Genomic DNA, 20,607 nt, shown 5'->3' on the forward strand with positions numbered 1-20,607 from the left:
TTATTTGAAAGAGAAATTAAATGTTCTTAGTTTATAGTGTTCCCTTCCAGGCCCCCTAAAATATTTTTTACAATGATAGGTATTCAGTACATATACTGAATAGTAACTATATACTGAAAGCCCTTCATGTTATGTTCCCCATTTGCTTTTCTAGCATTAGCTGCTATTATTTACCTAGGAATAATGTTCCAACAAGTCTGGAATAATCATGATCCCCTAAATACATACTGAATTTTCCCACCTTTAAACCTTTACTCTTGCCTTTCTCTCCTTGTGTTTGACTGAATTCTGTCTGTCTTTCATTTGCTTTTACAGGGCTCTCTGCCAGAAATAATTTTCTTTGCTTCACTGCTGTGACACTGTGTATCACTCATGTGTTGGAGATATATATGGGTTTGGGTGTAGATGTATATGTTTTATCTAATCTACAAGGTTATAAATTCTTTCTGGATGGGTAGGGACAATTCTGTATGACTGGGCCTAACATTCTGCTTGGCATGTGCTAAGTGATATCTGACTGAAGTAAATGTTTGTTAGTTAATTAACTTTGTTGCTCTTAACTCATTTACACATGGAATAATATAACTACCTTTTTTAAAGAGCCTATTCACTTAAAAAATCAGTTAATTAAAATGTAAAAAGAGATATATGTATGTGACACAAAATTCAAAATTCAAAAGGTACAAAAGAATATACAGAGAAAAAAAGTAAGTCTTCCTCTCACATCTGTTCCCCAGTTCCTTTCTCTGGAGGCAGCCTCTGTTAGGAGTTTCTTAAAAATTTTTCCAGAGATCTAGAGCATATTCATCTTACTTAAATAACTTAAGAGAGATACTAGAGATTTTATCTTTTCTCTTCTGATACTTTAAGTTATTTTCAAATTTGTTTTTTTTTTTTTCTTCTGTTTCTTGGTTCTCCTCCTCTTCATTGTTGTATGTCCTCATCATTGAATCTTCTCAGTTCATTGAAGAGAACATTGTTGTGTGCCTAGAGCATTTGTTTGGAAAGGAGAGTCTTCTGAGACTAACCTAGTTGTTTCTTTAAATTATCATTAAAATAAATGCTGTCTTTTGTTGGGTTCCCTTGTGGATTGAGAGAGGTGTTATGGGCCTAGACAAAATTTGTACCATTTCTTTTTCCTTTATCATAATGGTTTTCATACTTCTCACTTTCTTTTGCAAAATATGCAAAATAGAGCTACGTGCAGTTTTTCCCCTCTATATCTGACTCAGTTTTATTTTAGAGCCTGCTAAATTCTGTAAGTGCTTCAAGGGCAGAAGTTGTATCATATCACTTTCATCATTATTAATTTTTACTTATATTGATGGTACAGCAATATATTCTCCTTGTAAAAAGTTAAAACATTATAGATAAGGTTAAGTATCCTCTGATTACACTCCGATTTCATAGAGATAACCATGGTTATTGAGTTTGGGGTATATCTGTCCAGATTTTCTTTTTTTTAAATAATAGAGGTTCTGGGCACTGAACCCAGGACCTCGTGCACTCTACCAGTGAGCTATACCTAGCTCCGCCCCCAACCCAGGCTTTTTATTCTGTGTTTACATATCTCTATATATACTTGTATAAAATATGTTAAATGACTTAACAACATGGGTAACTCACAGACATGTTTCAAGGGAAAATGTCAAGTTGCAAAAGAATACATACAATGTGATATTAGTTATATAAAGTATAAAATATGCAGAATATGTATTATTTAAAGATATATATAAATGAAGTAAAAATATAAAGCAACATAAAAGTTTGATAAACATCATATTTAGAATAGTGGGACCTGTGAATGAAAGGAGGGTGTGAAAACAGAGGACACACAGAGATTTTAGTTATACTATTCTTGATCTGCATACTGGCCAGTTGTATTACTCTTGATATCTTACTGTAGTATGTCATATATTGTTTTTTTAAAAATAAAAATCTAGTATTTTTGATATAATTATGAATGACATAGGAAAACAACATGTTATGAAACAAGTTGGTTACAACTAGTGGATAGAGGATGACATACTTCACTTTTTAAAATAATTTTAAAGTGGCAGTGAGGGTATATAGCTCAAGTGATAAGATAACAGGCTTAACATGCACAAGGTCCTGGGTTAAATCCCCAGTACTTCCTCCAAAGCTAAACAAACCTAATTACCTCCCCCCACACCAAAATTTTAAAAAATAATTAAACAATATGATAATAAATAAGATATTAAAAAATTAAAAGTATGTATGTATATAAAACACTGGAAGGTTATGTACCAAAATATTGATAGTATTTACTTCTGTTCAGGGATTAAATATTCTTCCCTTTGCTTTTGTGCATTTTTTGAAACAAAAAAGAAAAACAAGTACTGGAAATAATTATTAAATACCAGGAGTCCAGCAATCAAGGTCTGAAACCCAGGACATGTCCAGCTAGGGTGACAGTGGTGAGCCCAGATGCACAACAACATCATTCTTTTCCTACAGGAATGCTGTTTAACAAACTGTTTCTTTACATTTGATATTCCCAGCATACTTTTATTTAATAGGAATCTGTGACTATTAACTGGTACAGCAGCAAAGTGATGCTAGCAACTTTGGTTTTAAATTACTACAAAATGTAGTAATTATTACAAAACATACTGAAAATAAACATAAAACACACTAGAAATGAAGAGTTCCTACAACAGAAAACCCCATCAGAGTAAACCACTGATTTTGCTGCTCTTTCTGACCTCTGATCATTTACAGTTTTTACCATAAATCTATTTTTGTTTCATGGATCTGGAAGGAGCAGTTTTTCTTGAAAAGATGCTTTGCTTTCTAAGTATTATACTGAGTTGGAATGGCTCACCAAAATCCAAACCACTTCAGACAAATTTGACTGAGGAATGTCACCACTCTTTGCGCTTTAAAAAAAAAAAAAGTTTGCTAAGTTACCAAATGGAGAATAGCAGGATATTATACTTGTAAACAAGGCTCAAATATCTCAGGTCCCCCAAAATCTAGTATTTTGCGTAGAGTAGGTGGGTTGGTTGGTTTTTGCATAACTGGTAACATGCAGTCACATACTACAGTTCTTTTTTCATTCCACAATATGTTTGAGAGCTCTTTCCATGTCTTATTTGTATCTTTAGCACCCTGAAAGATGCCTTATGCGTAGTAGGTGCTTATTAAATAAATATTTCTGGAATTTCTTCTTCCCTTACTCTCTTAGCCTTACTCTTTTAACTTTCCTTAAGCCTGATCTAAATGTTTGTCTAACTCTATGTCCCCCCAACTCCGATTTTTATCCCTTTTGCTTTTTAAAGGGTTTCTAAATAATGGAAAGTCATTAGGTTGATTTTACATGCTCATAGGCTTTTCTGTATGCCAAGAAGAGTCTATCTTTCAGTATGTTTACTAGAGATTTCCTACAATAAGCAGGTGAACTTGACTTTTCATAACTTTTCAAAGGTAGTATCCCTGCCACTGTCTAGTTTTCTGGAGCTGACTTGGCAGAATGGATACAGTCTATAGATTGACATTGTAACTGATTACAAATCAAGGCTATTTTTCTGACAGCTTTCATTGTTTTCTTTTAACTGAAACCGTTATTTACTGACTTTAAAAAAGAACAAAGGGAAGATTTGAAATATTTCTTTAACAGACTAGCAAACTAGCAAGACAGCTGCATATCTAAATGCCAGATAGGAGAGATTTGGGAGAACAAATGACTTTGAAGAATTTGACATGCTTATTAGAGATTGTTGAGGTGCCTTTGAGAAATTTTCTGGATTGATCCGTTTGAGTTGTATCTTGAACTTCCAGAGACCTCTAGGAAGGCCAGGTAGTTGGATTCATAACATAAAAAGGACTTTATCCCATTTTAGTATGGGGTGGGAAATCTTGGTACTGAAGAATTAAATCATAATTCTAACTTTGTCAAATACTGATTTAAGCATGGATGTGCTCTTGGGTAACCAAATGTTAACTAGCTTTTCTCTTAACTGTTTTTGTTAGGTTTGCCAGGATGGTGGATAAAAATATTTACATCATTCAAGGGGAAATTAACATCGTGGTGGGAGCCATCAAACGAAATGCCCGATGGAGCACCCATACTCCACTGGTAAGTGGGGAATGTACAGAAAGCTTGGTCACTGTAAGGGATCTGATGCATGGTTAATCAATTTCCTGATAATGATAATAGTAGGAATTCAGAGTTGTTCTTGGTGGTAAGGACCCTTCTGTTTTATTTCAACTAGAGTCAAATTTATAGGTTGCCTTTTTTATTCTGGTACCCAAAAGATGACACCATTTTTCTTCTAGCTGTTTTCATAAACAACTTAAGCTAGTACTTGGGACCTCTTTAACATGCCTAAAAATGTCAGAGAGATTCCTTATCTTCTAACCCCTGAGAACTATAACTAGCTATGAAATTCATTTAAATTAGTTTAGTTATTGATACATGGAGTTTGGCTTAGTAATGTTACTCCTTGGAGTTCAGCAAGCTTTCATATATAGAGCAGGCTATATCTTGTAATCAGATGAGTAAGATTTACCTGTTGTAAAGCTGACTTTCTTTGTTGCATATGTACATTCAAGGATATGCAAGGATTTTTGTATGGTTGTGTAAAGCAAGTTTTGGTACAATTGTAAAAACAAGTTTAGACATTACAATGTATGAATTGTATGAATTGTATAATTCATACAGTTATACGCTTCCTTCATTGTTTAAGTTACTGTTTTAACTACTTTCTTTCTCTAACTTGCTGAATATATATATATGTGTATTTAGAAATTTCTTATGTTCACTTATAAAAATGGATTGTTTATTTATTTTTAAATTTTTTTATTTAAAAATTTTTTTTTATAAAAAACGGATTGTTTTAGAAGTGAGAGTGGAGTCAGGAATGTCTTCAAAATGTGTATATGTTTGATTACATGATGAGTATGAAGAAGGAGAAGAGATAGAATAGTAAACATATCTTAGTCTGTTTGGGATGCTGTAACCAAATGCTATAGACTGGGTAGCTTATAAACAACAGAAATTTATTTCTGGGGATTGGAAGTCCAAGACCAGGATGTCAGCATGTTCAGGTGAGGGACTTCTTCTGGGTCTCAGACTTCTCATTGTATCCTCACATGGTAGAAGGGGCAACGGAGTGCCCTTGGGCCTCTTGTATAAGGGCATTAACTCCATTCTTGAGGGCTCCATCCTCATGACCTAATTACCCATCTTGGGATTTCAGTGTATATGTTTTGAGGCAACACAAACATTCCAACCATAGCATATATAAAGGACCTAGCAACCTACCATAGTAGCTTGAGTGCTGTGGTCATGGTGTAGTTAAGATTAGTACTTCAGGATTTACTATTTTAGGTAAGCCTGGAGTACTTCTATGAAATATGAGATTAGGGTTCTGGAAAAATGAACCATGGCTAACCTTTTCCTCAGAAGGAAAACTTAACTGAATTTTATGGTTGGATTCAGAGAAAGAGCCCATGATCTATCTTTTACTTCCTTTTTCTTCTTGGCCTGATAATGAATTTTTTTTAATTTGTGTGTTACAGGATGAGGAACGGGATCCTCTGTTGCATAATTTCAGTCATTTAAAGGAGGTTTTAAACAATGTAACAGGTAAGTCCTGGTTAAAAAATGTGTTTGATTTATTTCAGGGATGGACAAACTTTTTCTGTGAAGGACAATGTATTTTAGGGTTTGCAGGCCATAGTGACTGTGCAACTACTTAACTCTGTCACTGTAGGCAAAAGCAGGTACAGATAGTACTTAAATGAATGAACGATAAATAAAATTTTCTTTTAAAAAAACTGGCTGCAAACCAGGTTTGCCATGGTGTAGTTTGCCCTAATTTACTGTAATCTTCCCTAGAGTTCCTAGTAGGGTATCCCACTTTAGTGGGGAATCTGTTCATACAATTATAAGTTTCCTTCATTGTTTGAGTTATATGTAAGTTATTTTTGGCTATTTTGTGGTTTTGTTTTGTTTCAACTACTTTCTTTAACTCATGTATTCTATGAGATAGAAAGATGGTGGCACAAGTGAAGTTTTTAATACTTGCAACAAAACTCTTACAGAAAATCATTGTTGGTTTAGGGCCTTAGCTGTCCGTAATGCAGATCTTTCAGTCTTCACGTGTTGCCAGAATCTTTTGTGTCACATACCCTGCCCTCATTTTCCTAATCATAATTATTTTATGTGATATTCATATGTTTAGAATTTTCAAAGCCACTTTCACATTTATTACCTTATTGAACTTTTTTCATTTATTTATTTATTTGATGGGGAACTTAATTTTTTTTCTTCAGTTTTTTTTTTTTTGAGATACAATTGACATACAGCACTGTATGTTTAAGGTATATAGCATAGTGATTTGAATTTACATATGTTATAAAATGATTATACAGTAAGTTTAGTGAACATCTGGGATCTCATATAGATATAACATTAGACAGAAAAAAATTTTTTTTCCTTGTGATGGGATTTACTCTCTTAACAACTTTCATATATAACATACAGCAGTGTTAATTATGTTCATCATGTTGTACATTACATCCCTACTATTTATATTATAACTGGAAGTTTGTCATTTTGACTGCTTTCTTCCAATTCCTCCTTCTGTCATCCCCTGCATCTGGTAATCACAAATCTGATCTCTTTTTGTATGAGTTTTGCTGTTTGTTTTTGAAATAAAATTGAACCGTGTTAGTTCTTGTTATCAACATTGTGATTCAGTATTTCTTACATTTCAAAATGATCACCATAAGTCGAGTTACCTTACCTTATTGAACTTTTACACAACCCTGTGAGGGAAGCCCAGAGATATTTTAAGTGATATATCTGAGGTCACACTGATCCTAAGAAGTGGAGTCAAAACCAGAATTCAGACCCCTAATGCCAAGTTTAGTGTCCTATTCTGTGTCACTTCCGTTCATACAATTAGAGAATGTACACAGGAAGTGCCTTATATTATGTATAAATATGTATCAAAGGAGGAGGCAAGTCTCAACACTTTGAATTTTTCAAAGGGAAAGCATCAGAGCTGTGTTCCTCTGTTTAACATAAAGGGCTTTTGCAGTATATATCCTTGGAATGGTTTTAGCTAGTAACATATCTAAGACCACAGTTGAAATTTTTAGGCTTCTGCAAATTAAAAATAAACAAATAAGTTTCCTCCTTTCATGAGAAATGTAGGAGAATATCTGGAGAAAAATTCCTTATTACTTTTCTAAACCTAGGTTTCTGAAGTTATCTAAGAAATCCCTACATGTTTCTTTAAAGGAGCAAATTTCACTCATTGTGAAAATGAGTAAAAGTTTCACTCAGTGTTGGAAAAGTTGGCCAAGAGGGATCAAGTATAGAAGAAGTGGCAGTTAAAGTATAGAGGAGGTGGTTTTTAGCTAGTTAGCACAGCTAATGCTGCAACTAGGTGGCATGTTCTCATATTATGGCCTGTACTTAAGTGACTTGGCTGCTTTAGAAAGTTGGCTGCTTGCACAGGTAGGCCTTTTGGGCACTCTGCAGACCTCGAGGAGCTGAGGTGTTGCTGCTATCCTGCAGAGCCACATTTCTTACTTGCTGTCCAGTCCATACCCCACACTTGTTCTCTCCATCCTGACATATCCCAGGACTTCAGCTTAGTCTGTAGTGAGCTTACTCTTCGGGCAGCTTTATCTGTAGTGAGTAGTGTAGTCCAGGATTTGGAGTCTCTATGCCATTTAAGAGCTACCAAAATTAAGTCCACTGCCTAATTTTCTTACATATTTGGGTTCAGAATCCAGATTACTTGCTGCTTGAAACTAATAAAACCAGAATGTGCTGAGGAGCCAGTTCTGTCAGTGGTACTGGGTGTTACCATGTTTTCCCCTGGAGCGAGGAAGGAGGTGGTAATATTTTCCAGGTGCCAACAGCTGTGGCAGATGTTGAAATGGTGCCTGCCAAGGTTGCCCCATTGTTCTTGGGTTTTAGCATATTACCTGCCTGAGAAAATGACAGAGTGGACCTGAAATAGAGTATTTCATGGTCTTCTGATTGGTTTTGACACCCCCCGCCCCAGTGCTGGCTTCCAGAAGCAGCTTTATGGGTCAGCTGTCCCTGTGGTCCTGGGCTCTGCAATCCATGACCAATTTCTTGTTTCTTTTACTGAAACAAACAGATTTTCCTGATTGGCAGTATCAGGAGGATAGCTTTCTTGGAAGCCTGTTAATGGTGGGAGGCTGGGAAATGGTTTTGAACTTGGAGAGAGAAACTGAAGGGACTGCCTGTGCCATGTGACTTGGGAATGGTGTACCACTTAGATTGGAGGAAATATGGCAGGAATTCTAGGACTCCATTCAGTTTAACTCATGAAACTGACTTGGACTTGCTCTTTTTACAAAGGCTTTCTGTTTGTGCTTTTCTAGGCTGTCTGCTGGCTTGGTTGGTTAAGAATATTACTGTTGAAAATAGGTGGCTCACTGGACATTGTCAGTTAACCAAAATGATTTTTTTTTCTTTTCTTGTAAACAATCAGAGAATCTTTTAAGGTTGCAAGTACTACATATTCCTCCAGAAGCATTATCTGAGCATTGTGAAGGAAGTAAGTTCTCTGTCTCTAGTAAGACTGACTAAGACCATACCAGTTATTCTCACAGATATGTGTCTCTGGATCACATTTGCAGACAATATTTGCCCAAAATGCATAAGAACAGTATGCTCTGCACCATTTAGAGTAATAGAGTGTTCTAATATCAGATCTAAAAAGACTGTTGCACTTGGAAGGTACAGGGTACCTAAGAGCAAAGCTTGCATATTGGTAATTTTAGCTCACCATCAGTGAGACTTGACTGCTGCCCCTCATTTGGTCCTTCAGTTCTCTTAGGAATCCTTTAGGAGATTATTCTGAGGGGTTAAATTAAATGTTTGGTTGCCAGGAACTGAAAGTAGGCATGGGGAGTGACTGCTGATGGTTAATAGGGTTTTCTTTTGGGGTGATGAAAATGTTCTGAAATTGGATAATGAAGATGGTTGTACAATTTTGTGAATATATTAAAAGCCATTGAATTGTACACTTTAAATTCATATCCCATAAAATTACCCCTTTAAAAAAATACCAAAAGTAGGCTGGAAAAGTGATGGATTTGTCAGGCTCAGAGCCATGGAGGGAAGCCTCTGACTGTAGTTGCTGCTGTGCTTTGAACCCATTGCCCAGCAAAGGCAGCATAAGGCTCTATTCAGCCTTCCGGCCCAGTTTGTCCTTTTATGTCTCTCTCATTAACTCAAGAAGCACATGGCTTTTATATTTAAATTTATTCAAGCTGTAATCTTTGACATTTGAGTTAGCTTTTAGTACAGTTTTGCATTTATAGTAATATATATTATGTATTTTCTCTATCCCCAAAGAATCCCTTTTAATCTTTTCCGGATGCAAATTTCAGGCTGTCTTGTCCCATCTCCCCACTCTTGCTCTCTTTCCCCTCCCCCAACGGAGTGTGTTTGATCAGGTGTGGCAGGAATATCCACTGTCAAGCTGCGCCCTTTATATTAGTCAATATTATCCTTCTCCCCCCTCCCTGTCTGTCTGCCCCTTTGGGCTTTCCCAGTTGATTTATAATTTTGGAATTCTCATCGGAGTCTGTAATACAGTTTGTTCATTATTTAACCAAAACCTGTTTAATGAGCAGAGAGAGGCAATGTAAATGTTAGGCATGTTGCAGTGGTGTACCTTTGTGCTTCTCAAAGTGGGTGGGTAGTTAACTCTGTGCTGCCTGCAGGGCTGGGGCATCCTGGCCTTAGGGGCAGAGGGACCACAGCCTCTTTCTTTCATCTGCCCAAATCTTACCATGGGCTTAGATTCCAAAGACATTTCCTTTTATCCTTCTAGAGATCTTGGCGGGGCTCTTGCATATTAGAGTTATCTTCAATCTCACAATTATACTGAGTGGTAAGATTTGTTGCATGGGATAGGTGGATGAAAGGGAAAGTGAAATATCAGGATATTTGACACTACTCTTGGTTTTAGGTCTATAGAGAGTAGACAGTTTAGTTTTAGCTAGAACAAGAATCCTTCTTGATCTCTTTGTTCTCAGACTAGGCAAGTCCTTATAAGCCTTAGTTCCCTTCATCCACTATAGCTTCACAGAAAGGACTTAATTGTGATTTGTGGTGTTTGGTTGTGGTCATTTGCCTCCAGATACAGACTGTTTTTATTCTTGGTCTTTAACCTTAGATCATTACAAAGAAATTCTTTTCCAGAGAGTTTTTGGTTTAAAACATAGAGGGAAGAACAGTGTAGAAGTGTCATATCCAGAATCTTCTCTTAAGGGATCACCTCTTAATGACTTTATAGCCTTCAGAGCCAAGGCCTAAGGAAGACCTCTTAGTGGTGTGTGTGTCAGGGGTGGTGGTAGTGGGGAGGATAATGAGTTTGCCTTTGGAGATTTAACCCCAGGGTGGCCTTCTTAATTCTGAGGACCTATGAGGATTGGGAGTATCTAGCATAAGACTAAGGTTGTCTTGAAGCTCAGTATAAGCACATGTATTAACTTATGGGACTGTTCTAGCTTCTTGGACCTCTTCTTTCTGAGATTTACTAGGATTTAGATTCCTTCTAGGTCTAGCTTAGTGAATTACTTTTAACCAATATTTGTTGAATATTTGCTTCTAACCAATATTTACTGAATATCTGCTAGGTGCTAGGCATTTTGATTAGGCACTTAGGCATTGGGTAACTAAATGGCAAATGGGTAAATGGCATTGGGTAAATAAATGGTAAATAAATAGTCAGACTTCTGCACTCATAGTCACTGGTTTCTAAGACTAGTGGCTCAAGGCTAACCTTTGTGGCCTCTACTCTATGCCATATGGTTCCCTCTCAGGCATGGAATGGATGATAGTGAGAGGGAACAATCTATTGCCATCTTTTCTTATTCCTGCTCTTTTCCTTGCTAACACACAAGCCAAAGAAATGAACAAAAATTTAGCTCATACATTTGCTTGTTTGACTTTCTCATGTAAAGCTGTTCTGGCTACAGTTTAGGTATTCCCAAAGACATCAGTGGGTTGCATATTGTAACTGTGAGGGATAGGATTTTTTTTTTTTTTTTTAAACTGTACTTACCTGGACAGCAAGATGTGGTGTGCTTGAGTTTTACAGAGAGAAGCAGGTGCCTGAAGAGAGTGGATGTATCAGGAGTTTATTTAAATATAGTTTATCCTGGACAAACACACCTGTAGGGTACTATCTGTCTCAAGCTTTGTGAATTCAGAGTCTGAGCTAGGAGGTTTGAATCATGTAACCTCCAGAGGTTTCCAGAGAACATTTAAACAGTCTGGCCTGGGAGGAACTATGACTTAACACTTGTCTGGTCTAGGCCTTTTAGAAATAACCTTCTAAGTAGAAGTGAAACTGTTCGAGGATGCCTCACACCTCAAGTTTAATCTTTTTCATTTAGAACGTGGAGATGTGTAGGAAAGAGATTTTAGTTGTCACTGTCAGGAAAAAGATTGAGTAAGGGTACCTTATTTGAAAAACATTTTACTTTTAGAGATACCATCTCTAGTATTGGTTGAATGCATTATTTCATTTTTTCTGTAGGGGCCTGTAGTTTGGGGAGTAGTAAAGTAAGCAATGTATCATTATTAATCAGTATGAGAAGAAGTTGACTATTTGACTGAGTCATTAGCTTTGTCCCACTTGGAAATGAACTTGTGGATTTTTCAGGGCCTACAGTCGGGACTGACAGAACCAAGTGTGATAAAATTTGACAGACAAATTCATGTAATGGACTGAGTGTTGGAAGAGGCAAAGTTTGCACACTTACTTTTAAAGTATCTATTTCCTGTGCCCTTTTTGACTTTCTTGTTCTATAAAAATTATATGACTATTAATTGGGAAATTGTTTAGTAACACATTAGGGTGTGATTTGAATTTGAGTCAGACTGACTTTGGCACCTTGGAATCTTGGTAGCTTGAGTGGCCTCAGATTTGTAAGCATTTGAGCACAGTTAAGGAAAATACTGTGTACTGTGATTCTTTTTCCTCAGGCAATAGCCATATGAATAAGGTGGCCCCCAGAAGTCTGTACTTTGGCATTTCTTTTACTGAGGCCTTTATCGAATGATCTGAATCCTTTTCGCTTGACACTACTAAACTGAAAAGTTCTTCCAAACATTTGTTTGTCCTTGAGATTAGAAAATGCAGACTTTCTTGAGAAGCAGCCACTCTGCATAGTCTGGATTCTTATTGGTCCAGATCTCCCTTTTTCTCTCCATAATACTCAAACACACTTAGCCATCAGAACTAGTCTGCTGGCACGTTTTCCACTACATGTATCTGAAAGGAAGCTGTGAAAAAAGGGCATTCTTAATAGCTTCACTCTCAAAAGCAGAGGTAAAGGAACCTAATTTCTTTCTAGTAGAGTTTAGGGGGCAGTGTGACAGTGTGGTCTGTGGTGGATGTCAAAGTTGCTGGTCTTGCTCTCATTGACATTGTCATCTTTAGCACAGCCATCTCTTGAGGCCTGAAATTTCTCTCTGGGTATGTGCCCAGCTTGCCATGACAGCAGTCAGATGAGTAAAAAGAGGGAAAGCCAGCTGCTGGTTTGTTTTTAAGAAAGAGGCAGGCAGAGTCCCTTTCTTCTTTTCTTTCCACCCACTCAAACTTGATGCAAGTGCCAAGAGGGTTTCAGAAGAAGCCAAATGTTTGAAATTCAATGTGCAGTTTTGATTAGGAGAGATAGTAAAGAGTTATTTGTCTCAATCTTGCCTTCTCTAACTGCTTCTCTATGCTCATAGATGCTCAGTGGGTCACCCCAGTTTCTAAAATGATATTGGATATGTTTATGGAAAGAGTGCATGCATTTCTCTTTTCTCTCCTGGCACCCGTTAGAAGATAGACCAGGATATAGAGCAAAATGAAGATTAGATCATTTCAACTCAGATCACCTCCTTAAGAAAGGGTGGTAGATGAAGAGCAGTGACTACCTTAAGCTTTCAGTTTTGCTTCTGGAAATCAGGAGATAAGATACTCCTTTTCCATTTTGAGACCTTTATTTCTTTACTTTGGTCTTTGGAGATCTGAAGGACTTAGATGGACAAGCACTCCTGGCTGCCTGTTGGCTGGCTTCTCATTGTATGCCTCTTCCATTATCATTGTTAGCTGCTGTAGGTTGAGTTGTGAAGGGCTGCCTGTCACATGTGCACATATCACAACTGATCTTTCTTTGTTCCATGCTTGTTGAACGATTACTTGCCCATTTGTAGAACTCAGATTATTGCCTTGGGTTTCTGGCCCAATGTGAAGTGGGGGCATCCAGGAAGTGGCCTGATAGACTCTACATCAGAAGGCAATAAACTGGCATTTGATTTGGTGGAAAGGCAGGGCCAGATGTAGTGTGGGAATAAAGGTTTTTTCTGCACTAAGCCATTTAGCTTGTTTCCAGGTGTCCTGGAAAGCAGCTTGGGAACTGGAGGCTAAGGGTAGTTGGGGTCATTGAGGAGGAAGAGGATCAAAAGGACTTCAGTGTTATCTGTGATGGGCCCTGAATTAGAAAAAATCTTCTAAAATCTTCATTTGTCAGGGACAAATGAAGTTTCCCTGACACTGGTAGGAATTTTTCTACTGATTGATTATTCTTTCAAGTAAAGTGAGTTATTCATTGGCAGGAAAAAATATAAAACTTGACTCTTGACAGTTGCAGAATAAGAAAGCCTCATTCCACAGGAGCTTTTTCATGAGGGTTCATTTGTCTCTTTGGGCAAACAACAGGTTTAAGAAAACTGAATCCAAACTGATAATAAAGTGAGGGCTAAAATAATATTATGACTGCCCTACTGTGGGCTAGAGTAGTATCTTCAGACTGCAGATTGCATTCTATTAAAGACCTGCAATATCATTTTAAAGGGTTGTACACCATTTTTTCAGTTTTTTATTATGAAAAATTTCTAACATACCCAAAATTGAAATAATATCACAGTGACTGCCTATATCCCATACTTCATAAGAGTCAGAATTATTAACATTCAACCATATTTGCTTTATCCATATATATGTGTATTTTTTCATAAACCATTTGAAAATAAGTTGCAGGCATACTGACATTTCAGCATGCATTCTAAATAAGGATATTCTCCTACATGATCATAATACCATTATCACACCTAAGAAGTTTAACAATAATTTACCAATATTAGCTAATATCCAGTCCATATATTAGAATTGCCTACTTGTCCCAAACTGCCTTTTATAATTACTGCTGGTTTTACAAACCAAAATCCAAGCAAAATTCTCATTTCGTTAGGTAGTTATATCTCTTTATACTTTAAAAATCCAATAGTTTTCTCCACTTTTTTTTTTTTCTCTTGGCACTGATCTTTTGAAGAGACCAAGTCATTTATCTTCAGAATGTTCTACATTCTGGGTTTGCCTGTTTCCTTGTGGTGTCCTTTAACTTGTTCCTCTACCTCATATATTTCCATTCTAGAAGTTAGGATTAAAAACCTAACTTGATTCAGGTTAAACATTTTTGGGAAGAGTACTTCATAGATGTACTTCATGTTATATTGCCACAGGAGGCATTTACTATCAGTTCGTCCCACTATTGGTGTTAAAGTTGATTACTTGCTTCTAATGATGACAGCCATATCTCCTTATTGTAAAATGAATTTATTTTTCTCTTTGCAATTAGTAGGTAATCTGTGAAGTAATAATTTGGTACCTTGTGAATATCCTGTTCTCTGGTATTCTTTACTAGTGATAATGATAATCCACTAATGATAATCCATTGATGAATTTTTGCCAGAATCATTTTTCACTGGTGGAGGGAAAGTGGTATGCTGCAGAGTGATGATTTTCTTTTTTCTTTTCCTTTCTTTCTTTCTTTCTTTCTTTTTTTTTTTTTTTTGAGTTTATTAATTTTTTTTCTTTTTTATACAATTTTTGAAGGCTGTACTCCATTTACAGCTGTTACAAAATATTGGTTATATTCCCCATGTTGTGCTGTACATCCTTGTAGCCTATCTTACACACAATAGTTTGTACCTCCCACTCTCGACCCCTATGTTGTCTCTCTTCCCCCAACCACTAGTTTGTTCTCTGTATCTGTGGGTCTGCTTCTTTTTTGTTATATTCACTAGTTTGTTGTATTTTTTTAGAATCCACATATAACTGATATCATACAGTGTTTATCTTTCTCTGACTTATTATTTCACTTAGCATAATGCCCTCAAAGTCCATCCATGTTGCTGCAAATGGCAAATTTTCATTCTTTTTATGGCTGAGTGGTATTCCATTGTGTGTGTGTGTGTGTGTGTGTGTGTGTGTGTGTGTGTATCACATCTTTATCCATTCATCTGTTGATGGGCACTTGGGTTGCTTCCACATCTTGGCAATTGTAAATAATGTTACTATGAATATTGTGGTGAGGTGCATGTATCTTTTCAAATTAGTGTTTTTGTTTTTTGGATATATACCCTGGAGTAGAATTACTGGCTCATATAGTAGTTATATTTTTAGTTTTTTGAGGAACCTCCATACTATTTTCCAGAGTGTCTGTACCAATTTACATTCCTACCAACAGTGTAGGAGGGTTCCCTTTTCTCCATATCCTCGCCAGCATTTGTTATTTGTGTTCTTTTTGATGATTGACATTCTGACAGGTGTGAGGTGATGTCTAAGTGGTTTTGATTTTCATTTTCCTGATGTGTAGTGGTTGAGCATCTTTTCATGTGTCTTTTGACCAAGAATGATGGTTTTCTAATTCTGTCTTTCTTTCTACATTATTAGCTGGTGTTCTCTAGAATAGGTTTCCTTCATGAACTAGAGGATGAACTACAGTTTCTCCTGAAAAGTCAAGGAAAATGCTTAATTCTTTCCCTTAAATTGCCAGTTTTTAGAGTAAGGAGTAAGTATAATAATGACCACTAATGGTGGAAAATGAGGAGTTTTCCCTCTTTTGGGGGCCTGTGGATTTTTATTTATTTAGTGTTTACAGTTAATTACACTTATGATTATTTTTGGTGCTCAGGTAATTCCAAGTTTGGCCAATGAGAGCTCCTTCAAGCTAATTCCTTTGTTCCTTTGATATGACCCCTTTGAGCACTTCTTTGCTTTTTGATACAAGCTATTGACACTAAGAGAGGGAAAAAAAGGAATAGAATAAAAATTATCAGCATCAGACATAATAAAAATAAGTATTATTTTGGGAAACTTTTGTTTCAGTTAGAAGCATGTGTATATTCTGGGTTGCAGTGCAAACTGTATTCTTTCTGTGGGTCGTGGTTAAAAATTTTGAAAGCCCTGGTAGAGACAGCCTGTAATTTACTTCTGTTCCAGCACTGGTTTGAATTTGTCTGTCTGCAATGTTATTTCTTGGTCAAGGAGTCAAGTGGTGTGTTGAGTGAGGGTGCCTCTCCCATCCTATTCTTGCATCCTGTGAAGAACTCTGTGAAGTGCCTTAGTCCCCTTGACCTTTGGGAACCAGGGGTCTATTACATTTGGGTTTCATCCCTATCAACTTTGGTTTCATTAAAGCAGTCCTATCTATCTATTTATCTATCTATCTATCTATCTATCTATTCATTCATTTATTTACTTAAAGATCTGCTATTACATGTTGTCTTTTTTCCAACCCAGCTTTATTGAGATATAATTGACATATAACATTTTGTAAGTTTAAGGTGTACAGTATGATGATTTGATACACACATATTTTTGCAAAATGATACTACAATTTTGCAAAAGGATTACCACAAAATCCATCATGTCACATAATTACAGTTTGTGTGTGTGTGTGAGAACATTTAAGATTTATTTATTTATTAAGTTGCTCTTAGCAGCTTTCAGATGTATAATATACATTACCATTAACCACAGTCACTATGCTGTATATTAGATCCTCATAACTTATTCATCTCATGAATGGAAGTTTATAACCTTTGACCATCATCTCCCCATTCCCTACCACCACTCAGCCCTTGGCTACCACTATTCTGCTTTCTGTTTCTATGAATTTGTTTGTTTTTGGATTTCACATGTAAGTAAGATTATACATTATTTATCTTCCTTTGTCTGACTTATTTCAGTTAGCATAATGTCCTCAAGGTTCATCCCTGTTGTTGCAAATGGCAGGATTTCTTTCTTTTTTTTTTTTTTTTTAAATGGCTGAAGCAGTTCTATTTGTATGGTTGTTTCTCTCTGGATGAATCAGCTTTTACAAGGCAGAGATTAATTTGAGACCATTTGAATCATAACAGTGCTGGAGAATGTTAGAATAAGTATTCTTCCCCAAGGAAATAAGGATTGTGGATGTAATTGTGACTGACTAGTCACTTTGCACCTTGTACCTTATCCCTTTTATGTGATGTTAAGCTGATTGTTCTGGAAAGAGGGACAACATGCCATGTTAGACATGGCCTGGCCGTCCTTTTGAGTTCTTTTGGTGGGTCAAGTAGGGAGTCATTTGTGCTGGAAAGACTCCAAAACAGCATCTTCTTCAGGAACTTTGCTATTGGCAGAAATTCATGTGTATACTAAGTTAACAAATTTTCTTGAGCACTTAATGTGTGCCAGACACTGAATTCAGTATTAGGGACCTAGTTTTCAAGGAGAGTGACACAGTTCCTATCCTCAAAGTTTATGGTCTAGTGGGGTGGTGATTTGAGAAGCTCTGGAATTTGAATGGACAGCTGGGCACTGGTTTGAAGTCTGCCCAGCTTCCACATGTGACCTCAGGAAATTGTTGTATGGCCTGGTGTGCTGAAAGAGGTTCTAGGATGGTCAGAAGAGCAGCAGTGGTGTTTGCCTGTGTTGTCTGTCCCACCCCTCTTCTCTGCCCTAGCCCTGGCTGCCTGGCAGTAACTTTGTGTATGGCAGCTTCATTAGCTGCTTTAGGGCTTTGGGTGTCTTTGATTAGTCTATTTATATTCACCTTTGATTGATCAGTCTGTGCATCTCAGAGCTGGACTGCCTAAAATTGTACCACAGGATAAGATATCAATGGCCAATTGTCTTTTCTAATAAAAGTCAGCTTCTAATAAAATTTAGCCCTCAAGCTTGGGCTTCTAACACAGTTGTTAGGATTTTGAAATCTAGGGACACAAAGCAAAGATTTTAATAGCTGTATAGCTAACGTGCTGAAAGAATGAGGAAAGTCCTTTTCTGTAGCTCAAACCTGATAGATCCAGTTTGAAAATAACAAAAACATTCTTTAGCCCAAGGGCCCCATGTGAAGAAAAAGGTATCAAAACCCATGTGACTTTGAATAGGATTTGGCTTCAAATTAGTAGAATATCTCATCATGTATTTATCTTTTGAATCCCAGTAAAAGTACCCTTTTTTAGAAGTAGCCCTTGAGAACCTTGGGTCCTCAGAGAAAATGCCCTTTAAAAATGTCCTTTTTTTCTTAGGAAAGTATTTCTAGGGTTTTCAAGGGTGGAAAGAGATAGTGAGGCAGTGAAGCAATTAAACAGTGGTTAAGATCTTTCTAAAAGAGAAAGTTGGAGTGGATGTTGAAGTATAAATGTATTCCACAAAAAGACCTGTGACCTATCATTTGCTTGATAGTTTATTGTTTTTAAATTGCAGTTCTTTCTCCTTTGCCTCTTTTTTCTGGGATAAGTGTACATCCAGTATACATAATTAATATCTACTATAGTCAAATACTTTTGTGACCAGAGCCTGGTGACTCTGGCAGAGGATCCTGATTCCCTCTGGCCCAGGAAGAGAAGTTCTTGGATCAGCCCACCTGGACAGAAGCATTGTGGGGCAAGTAGTCAAGGGAAAGTGGATTTCTGTTGCTAGAATCCAAATATGGCTCATTAATCCTCCCAAGTGAGCCCAAGATTAGCATCTTAATCAGTCTCATTTCAGAGGTTTTAAAGACTTATTCTGTTCTCTAGGTTGTTCATAAGGAAGGAAATGAGCAATGGCTGCATTTGGTAAAACTCTTTGGTATTTAGAGAACAGGAGCTTTTGCCAGGGTCCTAAGTGGTCCTAGGTAGGCTCAAGAGTCAACAAAACTGGGCTGTGTGCATGCAGTAACAGAAGACAGAGAGTGGGAAATATTTATGTTGGTAATAGTCTTCCTCTAAAAGCTTCAAAGGAAAGGGAAAAGTTGGCTTGCTCCCCTACCAAAGGTTGTTTTAGTGTTATCTAGAATCTAAGTTCGTCCCCGTTTCCTCTTTACCTAGTTGGCGTCAAGACATTTAATCAGGTCAGCTGATGGTGAATTCTTTTGAATTTTTGTTTTGAAATAATTTCAAACTTACCGAAATGTTGCAAGAATAATACAGAGTTCTCCCATATACCCTTTTGCTACTTGTTTGTATTACTCTTTCTTTCTGTACACACATACATACATATATAAATGTTTTTTCTAAACCATTTGAGAGTAGGTTGTATATACCATGACCTTTTATCCCTTAATACTGCAGTGTATATTTTCTAAGAACAAGGATATTCTCTTACATAATCTTCAGTACAGTTATCAAATTCAAGAAATTTAACATCCATACAATATTTCACTATTCATATTCCAATTTTGTCAGTTGTCCCAATAATAAACTTTTTGGTTTTTTCCCCTTCAGTCAAGGATCACATATTGCATTTAGTTACCATGTTTCTTTAGTCTTCTTTAATCTGAAACAGTTCTTCAGCCTTTCTTTGTCTTTCACAACATTGAAATTGTTTAATGAATACCAGCCAGTTTTTTCTTCTTTTCTTCCTTTTTTTTTTTTTTTTAAGAGAACATTCCTCATTTGGATTTGTCTGGTGTTTCTTTATGATTAGATTCTGGTTATGTGTGTCTGGCATAAATCTGATGCCGCTACTGATAATAGTGTCCTTCTCAGGATATCATATGTGGAGGTACCCCTCATTGGTGATATTAGTTTTGATCACTTGGTCAAGGTGTTACTTTGTTTCTCTACTGGAAAGATACTATTATCCCCTTGGAACTCATAAGCAACCCTTGGGGAGACACTTTAAGACCTTATTTTGCTCCTCACTAAACTTGCCTCCAAGATTTATCATATATTGATGATTCTTGCCTGAATCATTTTCAGGTTACAGTGATGGAAAATTTTGAGTGGTTGCTTAAAATACCTGCTCTTAAAGGACTTGTTCTTAGGTGTGGATGTGAATTTTCTTCCTAGCTTGCTTGTGTTAAGTTTATCTTCTTTTTAAGAAACATAATTGCGTGCCCTGAAGGTGTGTATTGCTTTATGGCCTTGGTGATGCTGTTTTAAAAAAAAAAAAAATCCAGTAACTTAAAAGAGTTTTGAAAATTGGAAAAAGGTTTATCTCAGTGAGGCTTGACTGAGGGTTTGGTGATTTCCTAGAATTTGGCAGCATCCCCCAGTGGAATTTGTTCTCCACTCAACCAGCAGCATAAATGCTTCTCCTCTAAGCCAGAGTGGGAACAGCCATGTGAAGCTGATTCCCTTCTCTTTTCCTTTGCCCTTTCTAAGTGGGATAGCCATATGAATTCATCATGATATTCAACTTTTATTCTCAGATCTATTTTAAAAGCCTGGTTGGACTCATTAAGAACTTCTGCTTCAAGGGGGAGGATATAGCTCAAGTGGTATGCTCAGCATGCCAAGGTCCTGGGTTCAATCCCCACTACCTCCATTATAAA

General features: G+C 36.7%; 1 protein-coding gene across 5 annotated transcripts in view; it reads left to right on the forward strand.

The window, feature by feature from the left end:
- Positions 1–20,607, forward strand: part of GBF1 (golgi brefeldin A resistant guanine nucleotide exchange factor 1) — a 108,370-nt gene that overhangs the window by 7,149 nt on the left and 80,614 nt on the right. For all 5 annotated transcript variants that reach the window (XM_031461651.2, XM_010974487.3, XM_010974488.3 and 2 more), the window contains exons 2-3: positions 3,994–4,099; positions 5,545–5,611. In XM_031461651.2, the coding sequence (XP_031317511.1) occupies positions 4,004–4,099; positions 5,545–5,611 (163 nt within the window). In that variant the 5' untranslated portion in view covers positions 3,994–4,003. The remainder of the gene's footprint in view (positions 1–3,993; positions 4,100–5,544; positions 5,612–20,607) is intronic.

Source organism: Camelus dromedarius, chromosome 8 (genome assembly GCF_036321535.1).
Source record: "Camelus dromedarius isolate mCamDro1 chromosome 8, mCamDro1.pat, whole genome shotgun sequence".
NCBI classification, from domain to species: domain Eukaryota; kingdom Metazoa; phylum Chordata; class Mammalia; order Artiodactyla; family Camelidae; genus Camelus; species Camelus dromedarius.